Source organism: Sus scrofa, chromosome 13, assembly GCF_054392235.1.
Source record: "Sus scrofa isolate SSC_HxYL_T2T_F1_AM1 chromosome 13, Sscrofa_HxYL_maternal_Yorkshire_Landrace_v2.0, whole genome shotgun sequence".
Taxonomy (NCBI): Eukaryota; Metazoa; Chordata; class Mammalia; order Artiodactyla; family Suidae; genus Sus; species Sus scrofa.
Genome location: NC_139395.1, coordinates 197,832,186 through 197,856,308, shown reverse-complemented (window position 1 = coordinate 197,856,308; position 24,123 = coordinate 197,832,186). Strand labels below are relative to the sequence as shown.

General features: G+C 38.9%; 2 protein-coding genes and 1 long non-coding RNA gene across 16 annotated transcripts in view; 1 reads left to right on the top strand and 2 right to left on the bottom strand.

The window, feature by feature from the left end:
- The window catches only part of CHODL (chondrolectin), a 414,807-nt gene extending 399,592 nt beyond the window's left edge, over positions 1–15,215 (bottom strand). For all 12 annotated transcript variants that reach the window (XM_084991742.1, XM_084991743.1, XM_084991749.1 and 9 more), the window contains exons 1-2: positions 15,033–15,215; positions 12,748–12,782 (exon numbers count right to left, since the gene is read on the bottom strand). The gene's annotated coding sequence lies outside the window, so the exon portion shown is untranslated. The remainder of the gene's footprint in view (positions 1–12,747; positions 12,783–15,032) is intronic.
- The window catches only part of C13H21orf91 (chromosome 13 C21orf91 homolog), a 33,569-nt gene continuing 24,468 nt past the window's right edge, over positions 15,023–24,123 (top strand). For 2 of the 3 annotated variants that reach the window (XM_084991740.1, XM_003483342.5), the window contains exons 1-2: positions 15,023–15,369; positions 16,288–16,421. In XM_084991740.1, the coding sequence (XP_084847866.1) occupies positions 15,236–15,369; positions 16,288–16,421 (268 nt within the window). In that variant the 5' untranslated portion in view covers positions 15,023–15,235. The remainder of the gene's footprint in view (positions 15,370–16,287; positions 16,422–24,123) is intronic. The other variant, XM_084991739.1, reaches the window with a different exon arrangement.
- On the bottom strand, positions 17,185–23,785 carry LOC146397831 (uncharacterized). The gene is made up of 2 exons (XR_014825027.1): positions 22,631–23,785; positions 17,185–20,924 (listed from the first exon to the last, which is right to left on the bottom strand). It is a non-coding gene; the product is annotated as an uncharacterized LOC146397831 (long non-coding RNA).

Genomic DNA, 24,123 nt, shown 5'->3' with positions numbered 1-24,123 from the left:
GAGAATTGAAAATATGTCCATCTAAAGTTTGTATTAAAATGCCTATAGTGGCCATATTCATAATAGATTAAAACTGGAAGCCACACAACTGTTCAAAAAGAAGTAGCAGAAAAACAAACTGTAGTATATGCATACAATGATAAATGAACTACTGCTGCAAACAATAATATAGATGAGTCACAAAAACATGATGAGTAAAAAAGAAGCCAGAAACAAAAGAGGTAATACTTTTATCGTTCCTTTCATATGAAGTTCAAAACTGGTAAAAACTAATTGATACTGATAATGTTTGCACTAGGTATAGCAAAACAAAAGATTGAACAAGAAGGAGTATGAGGGAATTTTCTAAGGTGATGGCAATGTTATATATATATACACATATTGTTTTTTAGGGCCACACCTGCAGCACATGGAAGTTCCCAGGCTAGGGGTCGACTCAGAACTGCAGCTGCTTGCCTGCACCGCAGCCACAGCAACACGGGATCCCAGCTGCGTCTGCGAGCTACACCACAGCTCACAGAAACATAGGATCCTTAACCCAGTAAGTGAGGCCAGGAATCAAACCTGCGTCCTCATGGATACTAGTTGAGTTTGCTACCACTGAGCCACAACGGGAACTCTGGCAATGTTTTATATTTTGACAATGATATGGATTATCGTTGGGTGATTTTTTTTTTTATTGAATTGTACATTTAAATACATATGCATTTCACCACACGTAAATTACACGTCAAAAAATACACATCCTATTGCATTTTACAAGCTAAATATAAATTTCTCCTAAATATACACAGCTAAGATCTACACACTTTATGACGTTTGGTATTAAAAGTCACAGGCATTCTGAGAGAAAAAATGTTAAATGAGGAGAAATCCTGTTAGGATATGCCTGTATTTCCTATAGTCATGGGGAGATCTGTCCTCACCTGTGCCCTGTGAGATGTAAGTAGAGAGTCAGATTATGCGCTGAAGGTTGTTTCACTCTGGATTACAACATTTAACTCAGCGGGAATTCCCAACAGTGGGGCTGTGTTCTCTACTACGTTTGATCTGTATTCCTGGGCAAGTGCCAAGAGTTAATTCAATCTCTACCTAAAGCTGTAAATACAAAATATGTTATAAAAGGATTTTACTTATCAAATAACAAGGCTGGAAAATATTTTTGTTAGCTAGAAAATTAAATGTAACCTACTCCATCTTTTTAGGGGCCAGAGTAAGTGTACGCTTGATCAGTGACCAAGATCTGCTAAGCTTCTTAGTCTTAATAGCACAGAAGAGACTGTGAATAAAGCCTTAACAAAACTTTTTGTCCTTTATGAACAAACTTGACTTGGTTAACTTGACAGCACTGTCTCCCTGGAAACTTGAAAAAGGTAGCATGGAAATGGTACTACTAGACAAACACTTCTTATGATAAAAAAGGACAAAATGCATCTGGCAGGAGAGAAACTATATACGAGCTTTAAGAACTATGGGAAAGCAAAGTTTTGGGCTCCCTATGTGTGATGACTCTCAAAACTAGGCAGGCCTCTCACAGGGACTCTGGAATTTATGCCTCAAACATCATTATAAGAAATATTTGTTTCTATTTGAGACATGAGGCTTTCAAGCCAAGTTGGACCACATGTAGGTATCTCATCTCCTTTCACCTGAAATGTCACCTTGGAAGCAGAAATTGGTCCGAGGCTGCTGCAAGAAGTCTCAAAAGGGGTACTCAATGATGCCCTTCGAGCAAGTTTTATTTTCTGCCTATGTTACTCCAATTCAATCTGATGCCAAGTACACCCCGTGGAAGTCTTGCAAGCCAGAATTTTCACAGACCCCCTGGTAGGCATTATAATAACTCAGTATACAATACAGGGTACCATATACGGAATGGTAGTGAATAAACATATCTTTCATGACTGATGGGAAATTCACTGCTGTTAGACTCATTCTTATCACTGTCCCATGAATATGTCACTCTTCAATGCCACAATTTAGACAAGCATCTGTTCCTATACAATAGTAGGAATGTCATTAACATAAAATAATGCATGAAACACTTTGATGGCCTCTGAAGGAAGGCATTATAAAAATCAAAATATGCTTTGGTACAGGGATAGTCACTAGCTTTATTTCCCCAGATGTTTTTCACAATATTCTATTTTTTTGTTTTCCTCTAGGATATATACATAAATAGTTCCTCTTTGTAAAATAACAAGTTTATGTGCACCAAAAATGAAAATTATAATTTCTCCCCTACGTCTGGTTAACTGCACTTTGCCATTATATATCAGAAAGCAAAAGCAAACACACGGGAAGAGTCAAATGCCATTAGAGAAGTAGGTGACCAGAGCATAGACAGGACAAAATGGAAATTCTCAAACTACTCAAAGGTATTTGACACAAACTGAGCCAGCAAGGAGCTCTGACCACAAACTTTCAATAAACCAAACTAAGAACTAAGAGTAGCTCCTGAACAGTTTCCATAAGCACATAAATTAATCCACCTGTTAATTCTATCAGAAATCAGGGTACTACTCCAAGTTACTACCTTTTCATGAGTTTGCTATATAAGCTCTTTTCCTATATAAACTGTCAATGAGCCCAGCATAAAATGTAAGCCAATGAACCTCATATTATGATGCACTTTGAGAGACTAAGACTCATCCTGAGCATACATGAATTTGTTATTTGAACTTTAATTATGAAAAAGACCTAGATATAGTCATCTTCTTCTACTGATTTCTGGATATAAAGCCCACATCCTCATTTGGCAGATAACATTACCATTTGCACATACTGAATGATGTTGAAAAAAAAATGGTTCAATGTATCCATGACTAGACAGCTAGTTCAGGATAATAGGGCTACAGGGCTTTTTTGTCCCATTTTATTTTTGGGGAAAAAAATTATAGTTTTTCATAGAATTAAACTGAAATATTTAACAATCTGAAACTACTTTATTTTCTAGGCATACACACAAATTTTACCAACAGCCTAAGCAAAGTACTGAAGCTGCCACAAGTTGACCAACACATCTAACAAATTGATCTAACACATTCCATTCTCCTGGATGTTTAAGGAGGACCTATAAGCAGAAATGGAGGAAAAAGAAGCAAACTAACACACCTTATTCCTTAACCCTATAATCTTCTCCACCAATGAGATAATGTCTAAATAGACAGGAAATAATAAAGCCAAATTGCCTTTATTGGTGCCACTCCTGTGACAACAGAAAAGCGCCTCTCTCAAATGGTGACTGAGGCAAATCTAAGATTGGTATAGTGATTCAATTATGTCATATGGGTTGGGTTCTTTCTATTTTGCCACTCCTCCAACCTCACTATGTTAGCAATGTCTGCCTTCATGGGCACAAGACGGCTGCTTACACTTCACCATCACATCAACACAAGAGTAAAGGGGAGCCAAAACCAAAAGGAAGAGGGTGAGCTTTATTTCCAGAGGTTTTTCCATTCTACCACACTTTTGCTTACCTCTCACTAGCCACCTGTCCTTGTTAAACTAGACGAAGAAGAACTGAAACTTGTCCTTGTTGAACTAGATGAAGAAGAATGGAATTTCCATAACTGGCACAGAAGAGATTTCTATGGCTAGAAAACAGAGAACAGAGATGCGCCCTTCCTGCACTGTTCTACCAAATGAACAAAATGATGATTCTGTTTACATTGAAGAGTTGGAAATGGCTGTAACCCACAGTGTTTGCACAGTGCATTAACAGCATGATACACATAGCAGATCCTGAAAAGTCAGCACACGCTCAAATTATTCATTTATTCATTCAACAAATATTTGGGAGGTACAATACTCTATCTTTAAAATGCATAAAATAAAATATAACTTTCAAACCTCATGGAATTTATATGCTAAATGAGGAAGAGAAACAACAATAAGTATGATATATATATATATACATATATATATATATATACACATATATGAAGGTGATGAATTTTTTTAAAGATCAGAGAAGGCCTCCTGAGGACATGATAATGATTAAATGTTGCCTTCCCAGCTCAGCCTAATTTTTCAGATGGCCTCAAGACAGCTGCCAGTAAAACAAAAGAACATTTCAGAGGAAGATCAAGAAAGCAAAAACTGAAGTACTGTATATAATATAGCCAGAAAAACTGGGGGCTGTGCTTACAGATATTGGGAGCAAGTAAACTAGGAGCTTACTAAGATTGTTGGTAAAGAATCTATGAGCCACGAAGAATAACAGATAAGGAATATCCTTCTAGAGAGTAGAGCAGGGGACCACAGGGAGCAATGGACAGGACTTTCAGAAGCAGGATCCAATCAAGGAACTTTCTGCACTTTTAGAGCAGAGGGCTTTGAGACCTGCCCGGGTCATCACCATCAGTGCTACAGACCAGTGACAGCTGTGGCTCTCATTCTTCCCTTGCCTGAATAGGAGTTTTAATTTTCTGACCCACCCTGATCTACCTGAGTTACAACTGAACGAAAAGACGAAGTATGAACCAGGACTCATTGGATTTGAGCTGGATACAGTAACCAGATGGAACTTTGAGTTGTCTCCCTCAGGAGAGGCAAGAGCATGCTCTATGTGTCTTGCATGGAGAACCAATGAATGTGAGAAGAATATGCTTAAAAACCTGGCAGCCAGAGTCACAGGCTATGGGAGAGATAGCCAATATTCATCCACCCCTCATTCCTGGCACATAATTAGGTTACATTTCCCAGTCTCCCTTGCAGATCTATGTAACCATGTGACTAAAATCTCGGCTATGATATGCAAGTAGATGAGATATGTTCCTGCCTCTTCAGGATTCAGGTCTCTAAAAGAGGCATACCCTGTCCACACTGTTCCCCTTTCTACTGGCCGAAACCCAAAGTGGTGAACAAGCCTTGAGCTGCTGACAAGGTCCCAGAGGATAAAAAAAGTTGCAAGTTGACAATATGGAAGAATTCAGGTCCCTGAATGTGGAAAAGAGCTGCTATCAACCTGAGGCACCCTTGATTATTCCGTGAGGGAGAAATAACCTTCCTGTTCATTAAGTCACTGATATTGTAAGCCTATTTTTTACAACAACTTAGTGTACCCTAACACAGAAATTTAACTTCCTGGCTAATGTAGAAATTATCTTCTATATAGGCTAAGATGGCAAAAAAGAATATAATACACTTTAGAAAACTTTTATCTTAGTTTGGGCTGTTATTACAGAATACCATAAATAAGGTGGCTTATAAACAACACAAATTTATTTCTGGAGACTGGACGTCAAAGATTAAGGCACTGCAGTGTCTGGTGAGATCTTACTTCCTGGTTCACAGACACCCACCTTTTCAGAGTCCTCATAGGGAAGGGAGCTCTCTAAGATTTCTTTTACAAGGGCACTAATCCTATTCATGAGGGCTCCACCCTTATAACCAAATCACTTCCCAAAGCCCTGCCTTCAAATAACATTACATTGATGGTTAAGATGTCAATATATGGATTTGGGGAGAACATAAACATTCAGTTTATGGAGTTTTCTTTCAAAATAGCTAAATTTCTTTAAGTTTTAAAAACTATCATTTTCTAGTTATCTTTAAAAAACTGTGATGGGATACATCTTTTCCTACAGATTATAGAAAAGCGAATCATTATTACACTTAACATATAAAATTTAGCAGAATAACGAAAAAAAAAAAAAAAACAAAGATATTTGCCAGTGTGGTACTTAGACATCTTTATGTGGTATAGCAATTAAAATGAAAATATATTTCAATGCCATTAAAAACTCAATTCCAAAAGACATTATTTAATGCCTGTCTCTTGTGCTAGATGTTAATTCCTCAAGAGTAGGGACTCTATTGCTCCCTACTATATAACTAAGACCCAGAACAGCACCTTAAATACAGATATCATTTAATTTAAAAATTGTTGATTGAATAAATAAATAAATGATTGAATTAGTAAAAAAAGTATTGAAAATTTTTAATTAGTTTGAATTTCTGTGGAAAAGTAACATATTAGTATAAATTCAAAAAAATGTATTCTTTTTCATTTATCATTAATGCTATCACTTCCCATCAACAAACCTCTCTGAGTTAAAGAAAATTCTGAAAATTTTAAATTCTGAAATTTAAAATATTCTACGTCTAAATCAACAGGCTGGTGTTCCCGTCGTGGCACAGTGGTTAATAAATCTGACTAGGAATCATGAGGTTGCGGGTTTGATCCCCGGCCTTGCTCAGTGAGTTAACGATCCAGCGTTGCCATAAGCTGTGGTGTAGGTTGCAGATGCGGCTCAGATCCCACGTTGCTGTGGCTCTGGTATAGGCTGGCAGCTACAGCTCCAGTTAGACCCCTAGCCTGGGAACTTCCATATGCTGCAGGAGCAGCCCTAGAAAAGACAAAAAGAAAAAAAAAATTAAAAATAATAATAAAAAAATTAAAAAAAGATCAACAGGCTCATCAATAGTTAATTCAGAAATATTTAAATTTCTAGTTTGAGTATTCCACACCTAGACAGCTGATATTTGTACTGTGAAATATAAGAACAAACCTCTGGTACAATATTATAGACTCTTTTCTAACTTCAGACATCAATCCCAAACTTTCTTTTTATCACCTTGAATTTAACAGCAAGAATTGTGCACATTACTAAAGACTAGATTTGACCCACAGTGGAAACAAAAAAAAAAAAAATCAATAGCTTGGTAGTTAACTCCCAATCTCCTCCCAGCAACACCAACAGTGAATTTATCCACAGACTGGAAATAGGTTTGGTTTGTTCTGCTTGCACAACAGGACAATGGATCAGCAGACAGCTTACCCATAATGTCAGCATTACTGAAACCACAGGTGGTAAATCTCTTTAATGCAAATATTTGTAGCCCAAACTTTTCAAAGGGATGCCTGTCTAAGCTTAAAAGGACCCATAATTTTAAGAGAGCCATTTTCATCAGAGTTAAGGATTCCATTGGAGCAGCACTAAACTTGGTCTAGAATCCTATAAATATTAGAGTTTTAGAAAATGGATCAACAGCACTGATCCTGCCACAGTGTACAATTTGAGTGTAAAGCAAAAAGAATTATAAAACCATCAATTTTGGCTTTCTTGATTACTAAAAATAAATTAGATATTTTATTTCGAATAGATTCTTTAACCCAGCATTAAATCTAAGATTGAAAATTTAGTCTTCAGTTTTTAATAACCGATTTTAATTTTTTTTTTTTAATGTCTTTTCTAGGGCTGCACTAGCAGCATATGGAAGTTCCCAGGCTAGGGGTCTAATTGGAGCTGTAGCTGCCGGCCTATGCCAGAGCCACAGCAACATGGGATCTGAGCCGCGTCTGCAACCTACACCACAGCTCATGGCAACACCAGATCCTTAACCCACTGAGCGAGGCCAGGGATCGAACCCACAACCTCATGGTTCCTAGTCAGATTCGTTAACCACTGAGCCACGACAGGAACTCCCCAATTTTAATTTTAATACAGGATTCATTCTCTCAACATATTTACTCAAGAAATATTTATTCACAGAGATTCCCTGTTGCCTATTCTAATACCCTTTGTCCCTGTTTTTTCTTTTTTGTCCACCCTGCAGCATATGGAGCTCCCAGGTCAGCGATCAGATCCAAGCTGCAGCTGTAGCAACACCAGATCCTTTAACCCACAGTGCCGGGCTGGGGATTCCAACCTGCATCATGGCACTGCAGAGACCTCAGCTGATCTCGTTGCACCACAGCAGGAATTCTGTCTCTATTTTTATTTTTATTATTATTATTGTTTGTTTGTTTTTAGGATCCTACCTGGGCATATGGAAGTTCCCAGATTAGGTGTCAAATCAGAGCAGCAGCTGCTGGCCCATGCCACAGCCACAGCAACGCCAGATCCTTTAACCTGCTGAGTGAGGCCAGAGATCGAACCTATGTCCTCATGGATACCAATCAGGTTCATTATTGCTGAGCCACAAGGAGAACTCCTCAGTCTTTATTTTAGAAGCCCTGATTTTTAGCTGGGCGTATGGATGCTGAATTAAAAATCTGATCTCAATTCTTCCTTTCAGCTAGGCTCTTACCGCTGAAAGAGTGGGGGTTAACCAGAAACATTCTGTAGCAGCTACTGAGAAATATCCTGAGTAAACAGCTGGTATATATTCCTAGCTCTGTCTTCCCATCTTCCTCTACCCTGCTGTTTAAAATCTGTTTCTAAGGAAAGGGGCTATCGCTTGCACCAAAAGTTGAGCTCATATTCCAGAAAGCAGAAAGCTAGAAGCAGCATCATTCCTGAGGACTTTGTGGGTGAGAGACACCACACTTGCCCTAGACTGCCCATCTCCAGACTTTAATGCCAGAGAAAAAATAAAGTCCTATCTTTTAAAATCACTTACATTGGGGGATTTTACACTACTGCAGTGAAACCCAATCCTGATAACAAGCACAATTTGTAAAGTAAGTGTTGAAATACAGATGAGTAAAGCAGGGTTCCTTGCATACAATCAGCTTAAATTCTACCAATGAAAACTGAGATATAAAGAACACCAAAGTGACTTATGATAGTTTTTGCCTGTTAGTTATATTTTTAAAGCAACTCCCTTCTTCTGGTAACAACAACCACTCTTCTTCAGAGAAATTCTTCTCCCATATCATGATATCAAATTTTAATTCCTGTAGCCCCTTGCCAGAGCCAACCTGTTATTTGGGGAAGGAGGGGGAGGGAGGAGAAGTGGGAATGTCCTCTAACTCTGGCCCATTAAACTGCTAGCTACTGTAATTGATACAGGAATGAGCATATGAATTCAACTTGGCCATTTAGAAGCCTTCTGTATTAACAACTATCACTACATTATGTTGCACAAAAGAAAGAATCTACAACTCAGTGCTTACAACAACAAGCATCTATGATGGGTCTACAGGTCAGCTGGGCCTCCTTAGCTTTAGGCTACAGACTGGACCCAGCTCTTCTTCACATGTTTCTCATCCTCCTTGGTCCAGCAGCTATCAGGGTTAACATCTCTTAGTGATGTATGGCAGAGGCACAAGAAGCCAAGCTAAACCACACGATCACTTTTAAGGCCTCTGCTCATGTCATGTGATTAATATTCCTTTGGGGTGGGGAAATATATTCTGTCCACCACGGTGAACTATGAGGTCACTTGGCAGAGAGAGGGTACAAAGAAGTGGAAAAAAATTGTGCAATAGATTATGCACATATCTGGAGTTTGAGGCACCCTTAGGGTTGCGACACTAGAAGGCTCTAAGCCTAGGGCTGCATGTGCCAATCTTTTAGGCTAAATGGATGAAGCACATCTCCAACAGCAGAAAATGAATTAACACATGAAGAGAAGCAAAAACAGCAGAGGTAAGGGATGGCTGGACAGATACACTAAGTACTGAATCCTTTAAAATGGGAACATGTCAGAAAAAAACACCAAGAATATCAGTGGCATGAACAATAGCTGTGAGATTCAGAAAAGCAAGAAGATATTAGAGAAATTTTTCTAGCAATCATTGATTAGAATGATGAGTAAGGGTCACTTTCACCGCAACAGACATAAAAATGATTTTCAGAAAAGAAAATTATGTAAACTCTCTAGCAGTCATTGTTGGTTTATCTACCTGATTTCTTTTCCTTGCCTTCTGTCCTAGAGGCTGAGAAAACTAAATACTCACTTTTCTAAAATCCATTGTTGCCATATACACTGATTAGATATAAGCAGAAATCTGCTGGAGTCTCTCAAGAAATCTTTTCCTTCCTTACAAAAGTGAAAGAGGCTGCTTTCCCTCCCACTTCTCCCTACCTCTTCTATTTCTACCTCTTGCCTGGAAGACAATATATGTGTTGCCTAAATGTAGAGCAGCCATTCTGCTCTTGAGAGGGGAAAGCCAGAATAGCTGCAGAGAGGGTAGTCCTCACACAATGCACCAGTGTAGCTGAAACTGGCTTCTGTACACCAGCACCAATTAAGTCTCAGAAACAGAGTTTTAGGTGAAGCAGAAATAATAGCTTTATTGCTTTGCCAGGCAAAGGAGGCCAGAGCAGGCTAATGCCTCAAAACGGTGTCCTCACTTGAGAAGGGATAGCAAGAGGTTTTATAGGTTTAGCTCAAAAAAACCCCAGGGCTTGGAGTTCCTGTCGTGGCACAGTGATTAACAAATCCGCCTAGGAACCATGAGGTTGCGGGTTCGATCCCTGCCCTTGCTCAGCGGGTTAACGATCTGGCGTTGCCGTGAGCTGTGGTGTAGGTTGCAGACGCGGCTCGGATCCTGCGTTGCTGTGGCTCTGGCATAGGCTGGTGGCTACAGCTCTGATTCGACCCCTAGCCTGGGAACCTCCATATGCCGTGGGAGCGGCCCAAGAAATGGCAAAAAGACAGAAAAAAAAAAAAGAAAGAAAAAAACCCAACAACAACAAAAAAACCCAGGGCTGTTGAAAAGGATTAGGGTTGCCAGCATTCTTCTCCCTCCATAGAGATTTCAAAGTTATCAAGGTCTGAGTCAGGTGGTCCGGGGATGGTTTCTGGTGGTCTTTGGGATTATTGCACCTTGACCTTCTCTCTGCAGCGAAGAGAGCTCACAAAAGGAAGAGTGTGTTAGGAACTGTCTTAAAGGAAATGAAAACACCAGGTGCACTACAACTCTAGAAATTAACCATTAGTAAAAGAAAGCAATTAAACAAGGAAGAAATCATTTATGAAAAGCAGGTTAGAGTAAGTTAGTGGGCCAAGGAAGGGCATGACGTAATGGAGACTGTTTTAACTAGTTTTTAGCTGTAACAATATTTCCTAATCATTAACTCCTGAGTCAGCCTTTTGAGACTGAGGAGAGGCCTGAGAGGCTAAAGATAAAGCCTTTCACTTCAAAACACAAGGACTCAGGGGTTTGTGCGGGGCTTCACCAGAGAACACTGCCAGCAGCTGGTTCCTCTGATCTTGTTTGGTGAAACAAATAAAACCTTACTTGATTCAGAAACTGTTAATCAGATTTTCTGTTACTTGCATCTGAAAGGATTCCTAATTGATTTAAGCCTAAAGTGAAGATAATGTCTGTCTCAGGTCAAGAACCAATTGTATAACTAAACTTTGTATATCACCTTATAGTTTCTAGCACATTTTTGCACACCTTACTGAGTTACTAAATTAGAAAGGATTGCAATTAATTAAAGATAAAATCCTTGACTATCCAAGCAAATAAAAGTTAGGTTTTTCAAATAAGACAGTAAACTGGAAAGCCCATTGTAACTGTCTACTAAATGCTAAACAGATATATGTATTACTGTTATGAGAAAGCCATGATAAATTTTTGAGAAGGAGAGTTCACCTGTGTTCATTTCATAATGGACTGTGAAAGATGAATTGAAAAAAACTAGATCAGAAGCAAAGAGACCTGGGAAGAAGCTCTTGTTTGATGAATGAAGGATTCACTGACAAAATAACAAGAGATTCAAGCCAGGATGAAGTAAGGAGTACCAGAATAGCTCTTCAAAGTTAGAACACAGGGCCAAATACATGAAATATCTATTTTCAGATACTGAAACACAGGCAGAGCAAAAACGTGATCCCCCAAACACAAAGAAACAAATGAGATGAGCCCTGGTTTTATGACTAGGGAGATATTTTCAGACCATAGTCCCCAAAGGAAATCCAAGAAAAGTTGGACTGAGGAGACAAAGATTGAGCTTGGGGAGTATGAGATGTCTGCAATCTGCAATCATAAGTTCTAGAAAGGAAGAACTATACATAGAAGGTTTCAGAATATGCTTTAAGTCTTCACCTGAAACCTAAGCTGTGTGTGTACATGGTGAAGCTCCAAGAAGCTGAGCAAAAATTAATTACCAAGGAAATATTCTGAAGAACTACTGGTACTCCCAAGGAAAGTATCATTTGAGTTTTACCCAACTAGAGTATAGAAACTTCATTGAAGACCTGTGACATACAATAGAAAGCCTATGCCACTCCTTAAGGAGAGGACTAGAAAATTCTTTTAACAAAAGGATAGTCTAGACTCTCACAACGTTTAATAAGCCATCAGAGTCAACACCCTCCCGAAACAAAGCCCAAAACTCTTTAAAAATCCAGACATTCAATGTACTAGTTTTATAATGCTGATATAACAAATTAATACAAATTTAATGGCTTAAAACAATACCATTAATTATCTCACAGTTATTATCTCCTTAAGTAAGAAATTCATGTTCAATGTTATTTTAATCTTCCATGTAGAATTTCACAAGGCTAAAACCAAGGTGTTGGCAGGGTATTGGAATGAATTTCCAAACCTATTCAGTGCTTTGGCTGAATTCAGTTTCTTGCAGTGTTAGGACTGAAGTTCCCCTTATATCTGCAAAATTTCTTTTGCTATGTTACTTACATATCCTCACTATGTGAACATCTTTGGGAAGCTATTCTGACTACCACACTCAACAAAGTCACTTTAAAATGTTCAGTATCCAATCAAAGCATATCACATTAGAAGCAAGAAAATATGACTCATACCCAGGAGGGGGAAAAAAAATCTGTTAATAGAAACAGGCAGCACATTAATATAAAAACAGAGGAGGTAAAAATTTTAAAATGAGAAAAAATACATATGAAAACACTAATCACAGAGAGCAGGAGATTAATGTCAGTGAACGTAGATTTCAGGAGAATAATACCAGAGATAAAAAGCTGTATAGTGATAAAAGGGTCAAATCATCAAGAAGACAAAACAGTCCTAACAATGCAAAATGGAACGACCACTTGGGAAAGCAGTTTGGCAATTTCTTTTAAAAGTAGGTGTACACTTACCATATGACTCAGCAATTCCACTCCTAGGTATTTACCTAAGAGAAAGAAAATATAAACAAACAAAAAGTTTTACATTAGTATTTATAGCAACTTTATAGTAGTCCCTAAACTAGAAACAATTCAAGCATGCATAAACAATTAAGTGAATACATAAACAAACTGTGGAATATCATCCAGCAATAAAAAAGGAAGTACTATTACAAAACATCATTGTGAATCTCAAAAACACGCTGACTGAAAACAGTCAATCACAAAAGAACACATACTGTTTAATTCCATGTACATAAAGTTCTAGAGCAAGTAAACTTGCCTTTAGTGACATAAATTAGATCAGATATTGGGAGGGACCTTGACTGAGAAGGGGGATAGGGAAATTTGGGGTTGTGGAAATTTTCTCTATCTTTTTTTTTCCTTTTTAGGGCCGCACTTGCAGCATATGCAAGTTCCCAGGCTAGGAGTGGAACTGGAGCTGCAGCTGCTGGCCTACACCATAGGCACAACAATGCCAGATCCAATCTGCAACCTACACTGCATTTCACCACAGCTGGCAGCAACAAGAGTACTAACCCACTGAGCGGAGCCAGGGATGGAAACCGCATGGTCATGAATATAATCGGGTTTGTTACTGCTGAGCAGCAACAGGTACTCCAGAAATATTCTATATCTTGATTGTGGTGCCGGATATACTATTGTATACATTTGACAAAACTCTGGGACTGTATTTTTTTAACTTTATACATCGCGGTATAACTTACAGAAATAAAATTTTCCTGTTTTAAAAGTAAAAATAAAAAACAAGCTAAGAAGGAAAATTAAAGGGATAATTTTAAATAAATTTTAAGGGGAGTTCCCATTGTGGTGCAGCAGAAATGAATTCGACTGGTAACCATGAGGTTGCCGGTTGGATCCCTGGCCTCCCTCAGTGGGTTAAGGATCCAGTGTTGCCGTGAGCTGCAGTGTAGGTCACAGATGTGGTTCGGATCCTGTGTTGCTGTGGCTGTGGTGTAGGCGGGCAGCTGTAACTTCAATTCGCCCCCTCGCCTGGGAACCTCCATATGTCTTGGGTGCGGCTATAAAAAGCAGGAAAAAAAAATTAAATTTTAAGGGAAATTAAAAGGGTAAATGCCACAGAAAGAGATAACCTTAAGAAATGAAGACTTGCTCCATACAAGGAAACTGATTTTAGAAAGCACTTTCAACGAAAAGATGAGTAGAATCCAAAATACAAGATATTTTAGTCATATTGATCTAGAATGTGAAATTCAAATAGAAAACACACACACTATTCTATTTCAATTACATCGTCTCAAACAAATGTACACAGGAATCAAGACCTGGGAATCCTGTTAAAATGCAGGTTCTGATCAGAAGTCTTGGCTGAGACTTGATGGTCTACATTTCTAACAAGATACCAGGAAAGTGAGGCCATTGAGGCTGGTTCATTTCCTACACTTTATGTAGCAAGAACACAGATCACTTCTCTTAGTCACTGATGGTTTACATCAAATGCAAATTTGATCTAGAAATTCTCAAGATCTGTAGAATCCATTCCTACCACCAATCACATGTAGGTTAACATCCTAATCCCCTTCCTCTGTGTTAGTGTATCCGATACAGTGTAACCAATACAGAGCATTTGTGATGCTCTGGAAAATAACCATCGGCAGCCTTGTGTTCAAGTCCCAGCTGTTTCTAACCAACTGATAATCTGGTAGTCATTTTTCGGATGCCAAAAAAAAAAAAAAAGAGAGAGAGAGAGAGAGAACTCTTCTCTTTTCTCTTCTCTAGACTGAAGTTTACAATAGAAAATGTAAGTGAAAGTATTACATGAATTATAATCTTTAAAAAATAAGAATGGCATAAAATGTCAAGCCAAGCCGGAAAAGATCTTAAGTGCCACAGTTTTTTTAAATGAGAGGTGGGGCTCCGGGATTATCCTCGTGGGCGTACAAAGAATGAGCCGTATTTCAGGGGAGGGGCGCCCCATTTCTATAACAATCTGTAAAAAAAATAAGGTTCTGAATTTGAAATTATCTCCAAATTATGAAACCTGAAACATGAACTCTTCCCTCATTAGATACTTCAACTGGTACATAACTGAAAGTTCAGCGACACTATTTTGCTCCAGTCTACCGATGTCACACAAAGTTCTACCCGCATCTCAGTCCCTCGCTCGCATACACTCGCCTCTTTTCTGCCCCCGCCCCCCGCGGCCCCCGCCCGGGGGCAGCAGTTTCCACTACGCGAAAAGGGGGAGGTGGTAACGGACTCCTCTATCTACTTGCCTCGAGGAGGGGGCGTGTGAGGAGCCACCTTCCGCAGAACGGTAAGGGACCTGAGCCCAGAGACCCAGAAGCAGGAGAAAATCCGAGTTGAGAACTCGGCGTCGGTGCAGCAGGGGGGCGGGGGGCAGCCGGCGCTGCTGAGCTAGCGCGCAGCTCTCCTCTGGGCCGCGCCGCCCCTCCATCCCCCCCAGAGCCTCGGAGGGATGGCACCGGCGGGAGGGGGCGGGGCCGGTGCGCGGCCGTCTTCGCTGCCGCTGCCGCCCGCGCTGCGGCCGGAAACAATAGTGGAAGAGTCCGAGCCGCGCGGATCGGCTGCGGCGGCGCGCGAGGCTGGACGGTAAAGACCCCGCTGCCCTGACCCCGACCCGCCTGCGCCCGGGTCCCCGGCCCCGCGGTCCCGCCGCCTTTGCACTCTGAGCTCCGTGGACCCTGGCGCTATTCCGCGCCTGGCGCCAGGGCGGACGGTCGAAGAGACGTCCGGGGACCGCGGCACCCCGAGGGTCAGCCGCTTGCCCCCAACCCCAGAGACCGGGAGGGAACCCGGCTCCCCGAGGCGCCCAGTCTGGGCGGACTGGCTGCGGTGGCCCTCGAACGCTTTCTCCCTGAGTGGGATGAAGCCCGGGGCGAAGGGACACGGCAGTCCCGTCCCGTCTGCCAGGCTCCGGGACCCTTGGCCTGGCCTGGCCACCCCGCCTCCGGCCGTGCCAAGCAGCACAGCGGAGCCGCTGCCGGGCCTTCCGTGTGGATGCTTTGGACACAGGCGGGACCCACTCCCCAGTGTTCGCTTTTCCACGTGCATTTTCCTGCCTCGGATCTCAGGATAGGAAACCTCGCCACGCCGAGCTAGCGAAACGCATCTCAGGTTCCCACAACGAAGTTAGCGAAGCAGTGTCCCGAGCGGATTGTTCTCCCTACGTTTAACAGGGTGAAGTAGGTTGCGGACCCTGAGAGCTGCATAGGCCTCTCTACTAAGCTCTTTCTTTCTGTGCCTCGTCCGCGATGGGGTGGGGGCGGACTAGAATACCTGAAAACTGCTTTCTGGCAGATATCCTCAATCAAAAACAGGACCAAGAAAGGTACTTAGGCATAGTGTGACTTAATAAAAGTGAAATATTTAAGTACAAGTATGGCGATGTTTGATGGGGCTGTTGTATTAGATAAATTGAGCAGCGTCCTCTCTTCCTAGAAGTTCCTGATGTTGCTGTAATGGCGAGTTCTTGAAATTGTGTAACTTTCCTTTTTTGTTTCTTAATAGGGACACTATGAACGAAGAGGAGCAGTTTGTAAACATTGATTTGAATGATGACAACATTTGCAGTGTTTGTAAACTGGGAACAGATAAAGAAACACTCTCCTTCTGCCACGTTTGTTTTGAACTAAATATTGATGGTAAGGATACAGTATAGATTCATTTTATGGCATGACCTTTACAGAACTACTTTATGCTGAACTAGTTATAAGGTTAAACTAAAGTTTCTTGAATGGTTGGAAATTTTGTCACGTATGTAGTGTGGAGATCTGTTAAAGATAAGGGTTTCTGGAAATGAAGCTGAAGTTAACACAGCTGTGAATTTAAGAGAAACCTTTTTTTTTTTTTTAACTCCCACAGTATTAATCACAGTTTCGATAATGTAAAAATGAAGTATGAGTATTGATTGGTAAACTTTACCGGTTTGGGAGCTTAAGTTGTCAGATTTTAACAAACTCTGTGAATGTGTGTTTTAATATTAAGAACTAAGGTAACCAAACATATTGATAGGCAAGTGTAATTTTATTCTTTCGGCCTAACATGCTAGTACTTAATTGAGGTGAACTAGAACTTTTTTTCCCCAGAGCTATCTTATCTGGAAAACATTTAAAAAAATTTAGATAACCTCTTTTATACACACTTTTAATAATTTTTAAGCTAAAAAAGCCTTTAAAATTTCTTCAGAGTATATGGAAAAGAGTTCTATAAGTAATTTTTTAAAAAATCTCTATTACTGAAAATATTCGTTTGAGTTGGTGTACAGTTGATGTTCCTATGGATAGCCATAGTTTGTCCCTAAGAAATGCGTGGGATATGTTCTTGATGTTGCTGTGGTAAATTCTAATTTTTAAATATTTATGAGTCACACTAAGAAGAATCTTACTATTCTGGCAATAGAAAAAGTTTGCCTGCCATTTGAATTTTGAATTGTAACATTTCAGTAGAGAGATTTTGTTAGACCTTTAATTTTCATTATCTTGTTCTATTTATTAAGTAGGAGATATCAAATGTTCTTTCAGCCAAAGAAAAAAAAAATAGGATTATCTACCTTGAGATTTCTATATTAGGACTTGTTTTTCAGAAATTGTTGTAGGTACCAAATTAATATATTTAGAATCTTGGTAGTAAAAGTCAAAATTATAACTATCAGTAGACTACTAAAACATGTAGAGTTAATTATATGACATTCGTTTTCCATTTAAAATCATATTGGCTATGACAGTTTTGCCATTGTACTGAGAAGAATTAGAGTTGCTAAACATGGTAATGGATGCAAGATCATGGATTTCCCATGGGTTGTGTAGAATACGTATAGCTTTGTCTTTAGTAAATGTAGTAACTAATTTCAAAGGGATGACGTAATACGATTCTTCTGTAGCATTTAAATTACTGTGTCCTTAATCATGCTAGAGTGTAAGATCTAAATGCACATTCTTTAGAAAAAGAGTTGGCCCTATATATTCTTTTACAATGTAAATTTAAATTTTAGGTGGGCAAAGGCATTAAAAATGACCCAGTGCAAACCTGTATTTACATTGAGGGAAACATGACAACCAGGTAGCTGGTAGTTGGACTGTTCAAGGTTGTCTAGTGGTGATGCAAGCTGTTGTTATGTGCCAGACACAGAACTAAGCACCTTACATGGATTATCTTATTCAACTCAAAATAGCTCTGGAATGGCTACTGTTTTAAAGTTGATGAAGCTTCACCTTCAAGACTTAAAAAATGTACTTTGAAGTTGCACAGCAATAAATAACAGTGCTAGGCTTTGAAGCCTGGCAATCTAGTTCTAGTATATTTGATTTTAATTCCATTGATCTACAGTCAATAGTTATTTTATTTGATAGGGCTAATATTAGAAACCTGTTTTCCTGAATCCTAATTGCTGTTCTTGATACACAGTTGGCCAACTTTTCCTAACCAGTGCTTCCTGCTAAATCATCATTAGTGGTGTTCATACTGTGATAGAATTTTTCTGCAAAAAACTGAACTTTCATATTTGCTTCTCTAGCCTTTTTTTTTTTAAATGCCTTTTAACTGGTTCTTCATCATTATGTAGAGAAGATACAAATAGTCCTCAAGTACCATCCTTATAAATATTTCATCTCTGATAATGTCTATCTCAACATATAAGCTTGTTATAAGTCCTACATTGTTGAAATAACAGTTGTCTTTAACTTAAAAAACAAAAATAATTCCCAATTTGAATTAGAACTGTTTCCCTTTATCCTCTACATACAAAGTTTCATATTTTTAATGCCAATTAGACCTTTTATAAGAAAAATTATTTTAAATTTTCTTCTCAATTTATCTGAAGTCAATTCTCATAAGTGTAATAATACATTTCATATTTACTACAATGATGAGCTTATGCATTGTAACCATTTTAATATCATAAGATTATTTTTTAAAACTTTAGAAATTTTAGGGTAAAGTGAGAAATGAGAATTCCACAAAATTTCCATTTTTATATCAGTACATGGTTTTTAAAAATCAATTTTAAAAAGTGACAATAAAGTAATCACATAACTGAAAAATAAAAAGGTATATTCTTTGTCTATGTCAGTAAACCATTTTATTTTATTATTCAAATGAATTTATCACATCTCTAGTTGTATAATGATCATAACACTCTAATTTCAAAGGAGTAAACCATTTTAAATGTTTTTGAAGTTTACTTTCCCCTACCAAATTCTTAGTGCCAGTCAGTAAATGTTAGCTAAGAGGAACTTCTAAAAATATGACATTTAACTTTACTAGTTTGAGATAACTTTTTTGTGGATGGTAATGTTGCTGTTGCTTGGTTTCTTAGCTTACAAATTTCTATGTTTGCTCTAAAGCCTTTTATTCTTTTTTCAGCTAAGCTAGTTAAACATTCTTTTGAATTTTTAAGCTAGTTTTGAGACCACAGTTAGGCTGGTTTTGAATCCACACATCTGTAGTAAACAAAAATATTTTACACCTTTTGGATTGTTGCTTATGTCAGATCAAAACCGGTCTAAGCAAATGTGGCTTATGTCAAATCAAAACTCATCTATTCAGAGTGTTTAAAATTACACATGCTTATGTTTATAAAATGTGAAGATGAAAGAGAAATAACAAAAGACAGTCAGTCTTGTAGGAGAGATTTCATATTCTGAACATGACTCTAAAATTTGCCCTTTTTGTGTGTGACTTAATTTTACTTAAAAGGAAATGAGTACCTACATTTTATACACTTCCAAGCCATAGATGGTATATACTTCAAGGACTTAAGAAACGCACTTTAAGGAGATTGATGTGGGGTGGGGGTAGGGAGTCACCTGTAATTCACTGTTAGAATTACTCATCTACTTCTAGGATTAGGAGATGGATGCCTAAACTTAATACTTATGACCTGTCCTTGGCTCTAAGACACTATAAACTTTTTATTCATGTATGATCAAATACACTAATATATACATCATAGTTGGTGGTGCTAAAATCTCTAAAGTTATTTACTATCATTCCCTAGGCTATTAAGACTGAGAGGAAGGTAGCCCAGGGTGGTCAGGAGCCAGATGAAAATTAACTGTGATATAACAAAGTCAGAAATGAAACTAAAGCTGGGGGATGGAGGAGAGATCTAGGGCTCCAGTCATTTACTTCATATTATCAGTTTTTATTTTATGCCAAAATACTGTGCAAATAATTAGTATTTTTATCTTCCTCTAATATTTGACTTCCTTTCTTTTCTGTAGAGAGAAACTTTTTTATAAAACAGGATCAATCCCTTTTATGCCAAAAGTTTTCAGTGTATAGCTGATCTTGCTAGCTGATTAGTAAGCATTTCTCACGCATTTCTCATTTCTCATGCCTGGACTATAATCCATCTCACTTCATTCTCCTTTGTTGAACTTTCCAGGAACTTTTCTAGAAACAGACCCAAATTCAGATCTGTGGTAATCTTTCCAGCAAGGAAAATTGTAGTCATTTTCTCTTGGTTAAGGCACTGGTAAGCCCAATCAATGCTACTTTTAATCTCGTTCTTCCTTGATTCTCTGTGTCTTTGACCGAAACACTGTTCACATGGTTAGTAGTCAGGGAGCAGTTTGAATCTCAATATTAAATCCCTGATTTAGCTTGGAGGTCAAGACTAGTTATTAACTACTCCATCTGTCAACTCTTCCTCTGTCCTGCTTCTGGCATACCACCATCTTTCCACCTACGTAAAGGCCCACCAAGTTACTTGTGATAAGAAGGCTGTAAACTGCTAACTCATCCGGCATTAACCTCTTTCGCTTGTTTTCCATAACTGCAAATATCTTGCCTTGCTATTAACTAAAATAGCACTTTTAAATATAACACCTAATGTGACTTTGAACTTTGGCTTGGCTGTCTTTTGATATACCTAGAAATACAGATACAAAGTTAATTTTTTTTCTTTAACTGCCTTTTTTTTTTTTTTTTGGTTGTCTTTTCTAGGGCCGCACCCTCGGCATGTGGAGGTTCCCAGGAGGTTCCCAGGCTAGAGGTCTAATCGGAGCTGAACTGAGTCTGCGACCTGCACCACAGCTCTCACGGCAATGCCAGATCCTTAACCCCCTGATCGAGGCCAGGGATCTAACCCACAACCTCATGGTTCCTAGTCGGATTTGTTAACCACTGAGCCATGATGGGAACTTCTTTAACTGCCTTTTATTGTCACTTTAAATAAATTCAAACAGTTTTTAAATGGCTCCAGGAGTTCCCTTCATGGCTCAGTGGTTAATGAGCCCAACTAGGATCCATGAGGATGCAGGTTTGATCCCTAGCCTCGCTCAGTGCATTAAGGATTCAGCATTGCTGTGAGCAGTGGTGTAATTCACAGACATGGCTCGGATCCGAAGTTGCTGTGGTTGTGGTGTAGGCCAGCAGCTGTAGCCCTGAATCAACCTCTAGCCTGGGAACTTCTATATGCTACCGTTGCAGCCCTAAAAAGCAAAAAAATAAAATAAAATGGCTCTGATAGTAAAACGTCATTTATTTGGACAAGAGTAGGGACAGATGGAAGTGAATTGTAGGTTTAATTGGTGATAAATTTAAATTAGAGAATTTTTTAAATAAATGAAACTGTATTAAAAACAACTGGTATTTGTGACTTAACTAGCAACCCATATCTGAGGAGCCAGTTTCCAGATTCTTGCCCCTGCCCTAAGTATGATGGCCTCTTTTTTTTTCTCCCTTTAACTTTGTTAAGCTTTCTAATTCTAAAGTCTAGGATGAATTTAAAATTTAAATCATACACGAATTTCAATTAGATAAATCCAGTAGGAATTAGGTCTGGCTATATGCAATAGGATATATAAATAATAATGATGAAGTAAAACAGAACGGATATTTATATGTCTCATTAAAAGTTTAGTCTGGGTGCAGTTGGTTGTTGCTGCAGTGGCTCAGGTTGCTACTGTGGTATGGGTTCAGTCCCTGGCCCTGGAATTTCTGCATGCTCTGTGTACAGCCAAAAAGCAAAAGAGAAGTTGAGTCTGGAATTGGTATGGTGGCTCTGTGATCAGAAGGACTCAGGCTGCTTCTGTTTTTCTAATCCACTTTGCTTATCACATACTTGCCATTGTTGAAATCATCATATGAATTAAGGTGGCTGCTGGAACTCCAGCCTTTGCTTCTTTATTCTCAGAAAGGAAAGGAATCTGACAAAAAGTGCATGTTAGCATTCTCTCCTGTATCTGAAAAAGAGCAGTTCCTAAAGTCCTACCCAACAATTTCATATACATTTCACTAACCATTCAAGAAAACCTGCTCCAAATAAAATCTGTGTTTTACAAAGAAAGAGACAAAGGATACTGAATAGATAACTAGCAAAATTGGTCATAGAAAGGCCTTTCTAGTAATTAAAGTTTACACCGCATTGAAGACAAAACTATCCGAGTTAGAACTGACACCAACAAGGGATGCTCTGGTGATTCTTTCTAACCCAGGAGTTTGAAATGGAAGGAATTTTAACAAAACAAGGCATTGTATTGTGAAGACAGGCATGCAGCCAGATCTCGTGTGGATTTGTTGCCAGAAAGTTATAAGAATTTTCAAATTTCTGACCCATCTCGGTACATAAAACATAATGATTAATCCTGCTGCTCATTCTAGATATGTTAGATATTGTAAACTTAGAAAAAGTCCTCTCTGCTTTCTCCCAGCCTCTATTCATGATGGACTAACAATGGTAATTCCACCTTCCTTGTATCTTTGCTGAATACATCTGCCACTGCTCCCCTTTTAGGCATGTGGGCCCTGGACTCAGACCTGACCTTGAATCTAACCCCACCACTTCCTAATTGGGTGTTCTTGGTAAAATACTTAAGTTTATTGTGTCATACTTGTTCTCAAATGTTACCAGTAAGAGCAAGTTTTGTATTTTAATTTCTTAATCCTGAAATTATTGTTTCAGAATATAATTCAAAGGTTCAACTCCCATTGTTGCCATTTGTTCCAAGACTACTTGGCAGTATAAGCCGCAAAGCTCAGATCTCTTTCCTCTTGATGCTCAGAATGAAGGTGCAGAGTAATTGTCTCATGGTAATTAGGAGCACAGGTTCCTAATTCTGTGCCGATGAGGACCTGAAACTCCAAGTGGAGGCACACACTCCAGAACCTGACCAGCTGGATTCAAATCCCCATTTACTAGCTGTGCAACCATGGACAGAGTACTTTTGTGTATTATTATTCCATCAATTCAACTAGAGGAATATTCCTATCTAAGTTTTAAATAGGAAATGAGTGATATTTATTTTTTTCCTATTCAATGATACGGTATATGGCTAAAATGCCTATAGATGTGATTAGAATGGTTGGAAACCCTTACTTTACAAACTGAATTCTAAACGTAATGGAGCATTTATCATAGCTAAAGTTTATAAAGGTCTCCCATCAGGACTAAGGTAGTAGTATCCCCACTCAACTGTGATGAAAGGAAGGCCCTGAGGTTAAGTAAAGTTGCCCTGAAATCATGTAGATAGTAAGTGATACAGAGGGATTCAGATCAGGTCTCTTGTCAGAGCACTTATCACCACTATGAGAAATGGACATTTCTCTGTTTGACTTTTGCCATATTCTAAGTTTTAAATTATGGACCAGTCCCTCTATGTTGGTGGCATTCACTTACTGGCTAGTCCTGATAATCTTTGTAGTGTCTTTTTTTTTTTTTTTTTTTTTAATGTTAGCATGTTTATCCTAGACCTTCCAATTGTCCTGTCTGGGCTTCTCTGACCATTTCAGTGCTGATAACTTAAAAGGTAGCAGATCTCCTCCTCCTACCTCCTTCTCCCCACCCCCAAGCAACACATCAGTATATGCAACTAATTTGTAAACATCTTCACTCGTATGGCCCATAAATACTTCAAACGACATGTCTAAAGTTAAACTATTTTTCCTATGTAACCTATATCTCTTTTCAAAGTGAATGAACAAATAAGTAAGCAAATTCCCCCTCCAACAATACAACCAAAACTGTTGGGGTTGAAATTTAAAAAAAAAAAAAAAAAAAAAAAAGGAATTCCTGTCATGGCTCTGTGCTAACCAAACTGATTAGTATCCATGAGGACGCAGATTTGATACCTGGCCTCGATTGGTGGGTTAAAGATCCAGCATTGCCATGACCTGTGGTGCAGGCTGGCAGCTACAGTTCTGATTCGACCCCTAGCCTGAACTTCCATATGCCACAGGTGCAGCCCTAAAAAGACAAAAAGCAAAAATGTTGGGGTTAGGAGTGAACTATGGAGAAGGTAGACTTACATGCCTGGCTAACCTATAGGCACCACAGAAAGAACCTTCTCAAAGCAGCCTCCCTCCCTGTCACTGCTCCTTCCCCCACCACCACCTCTGTCAACC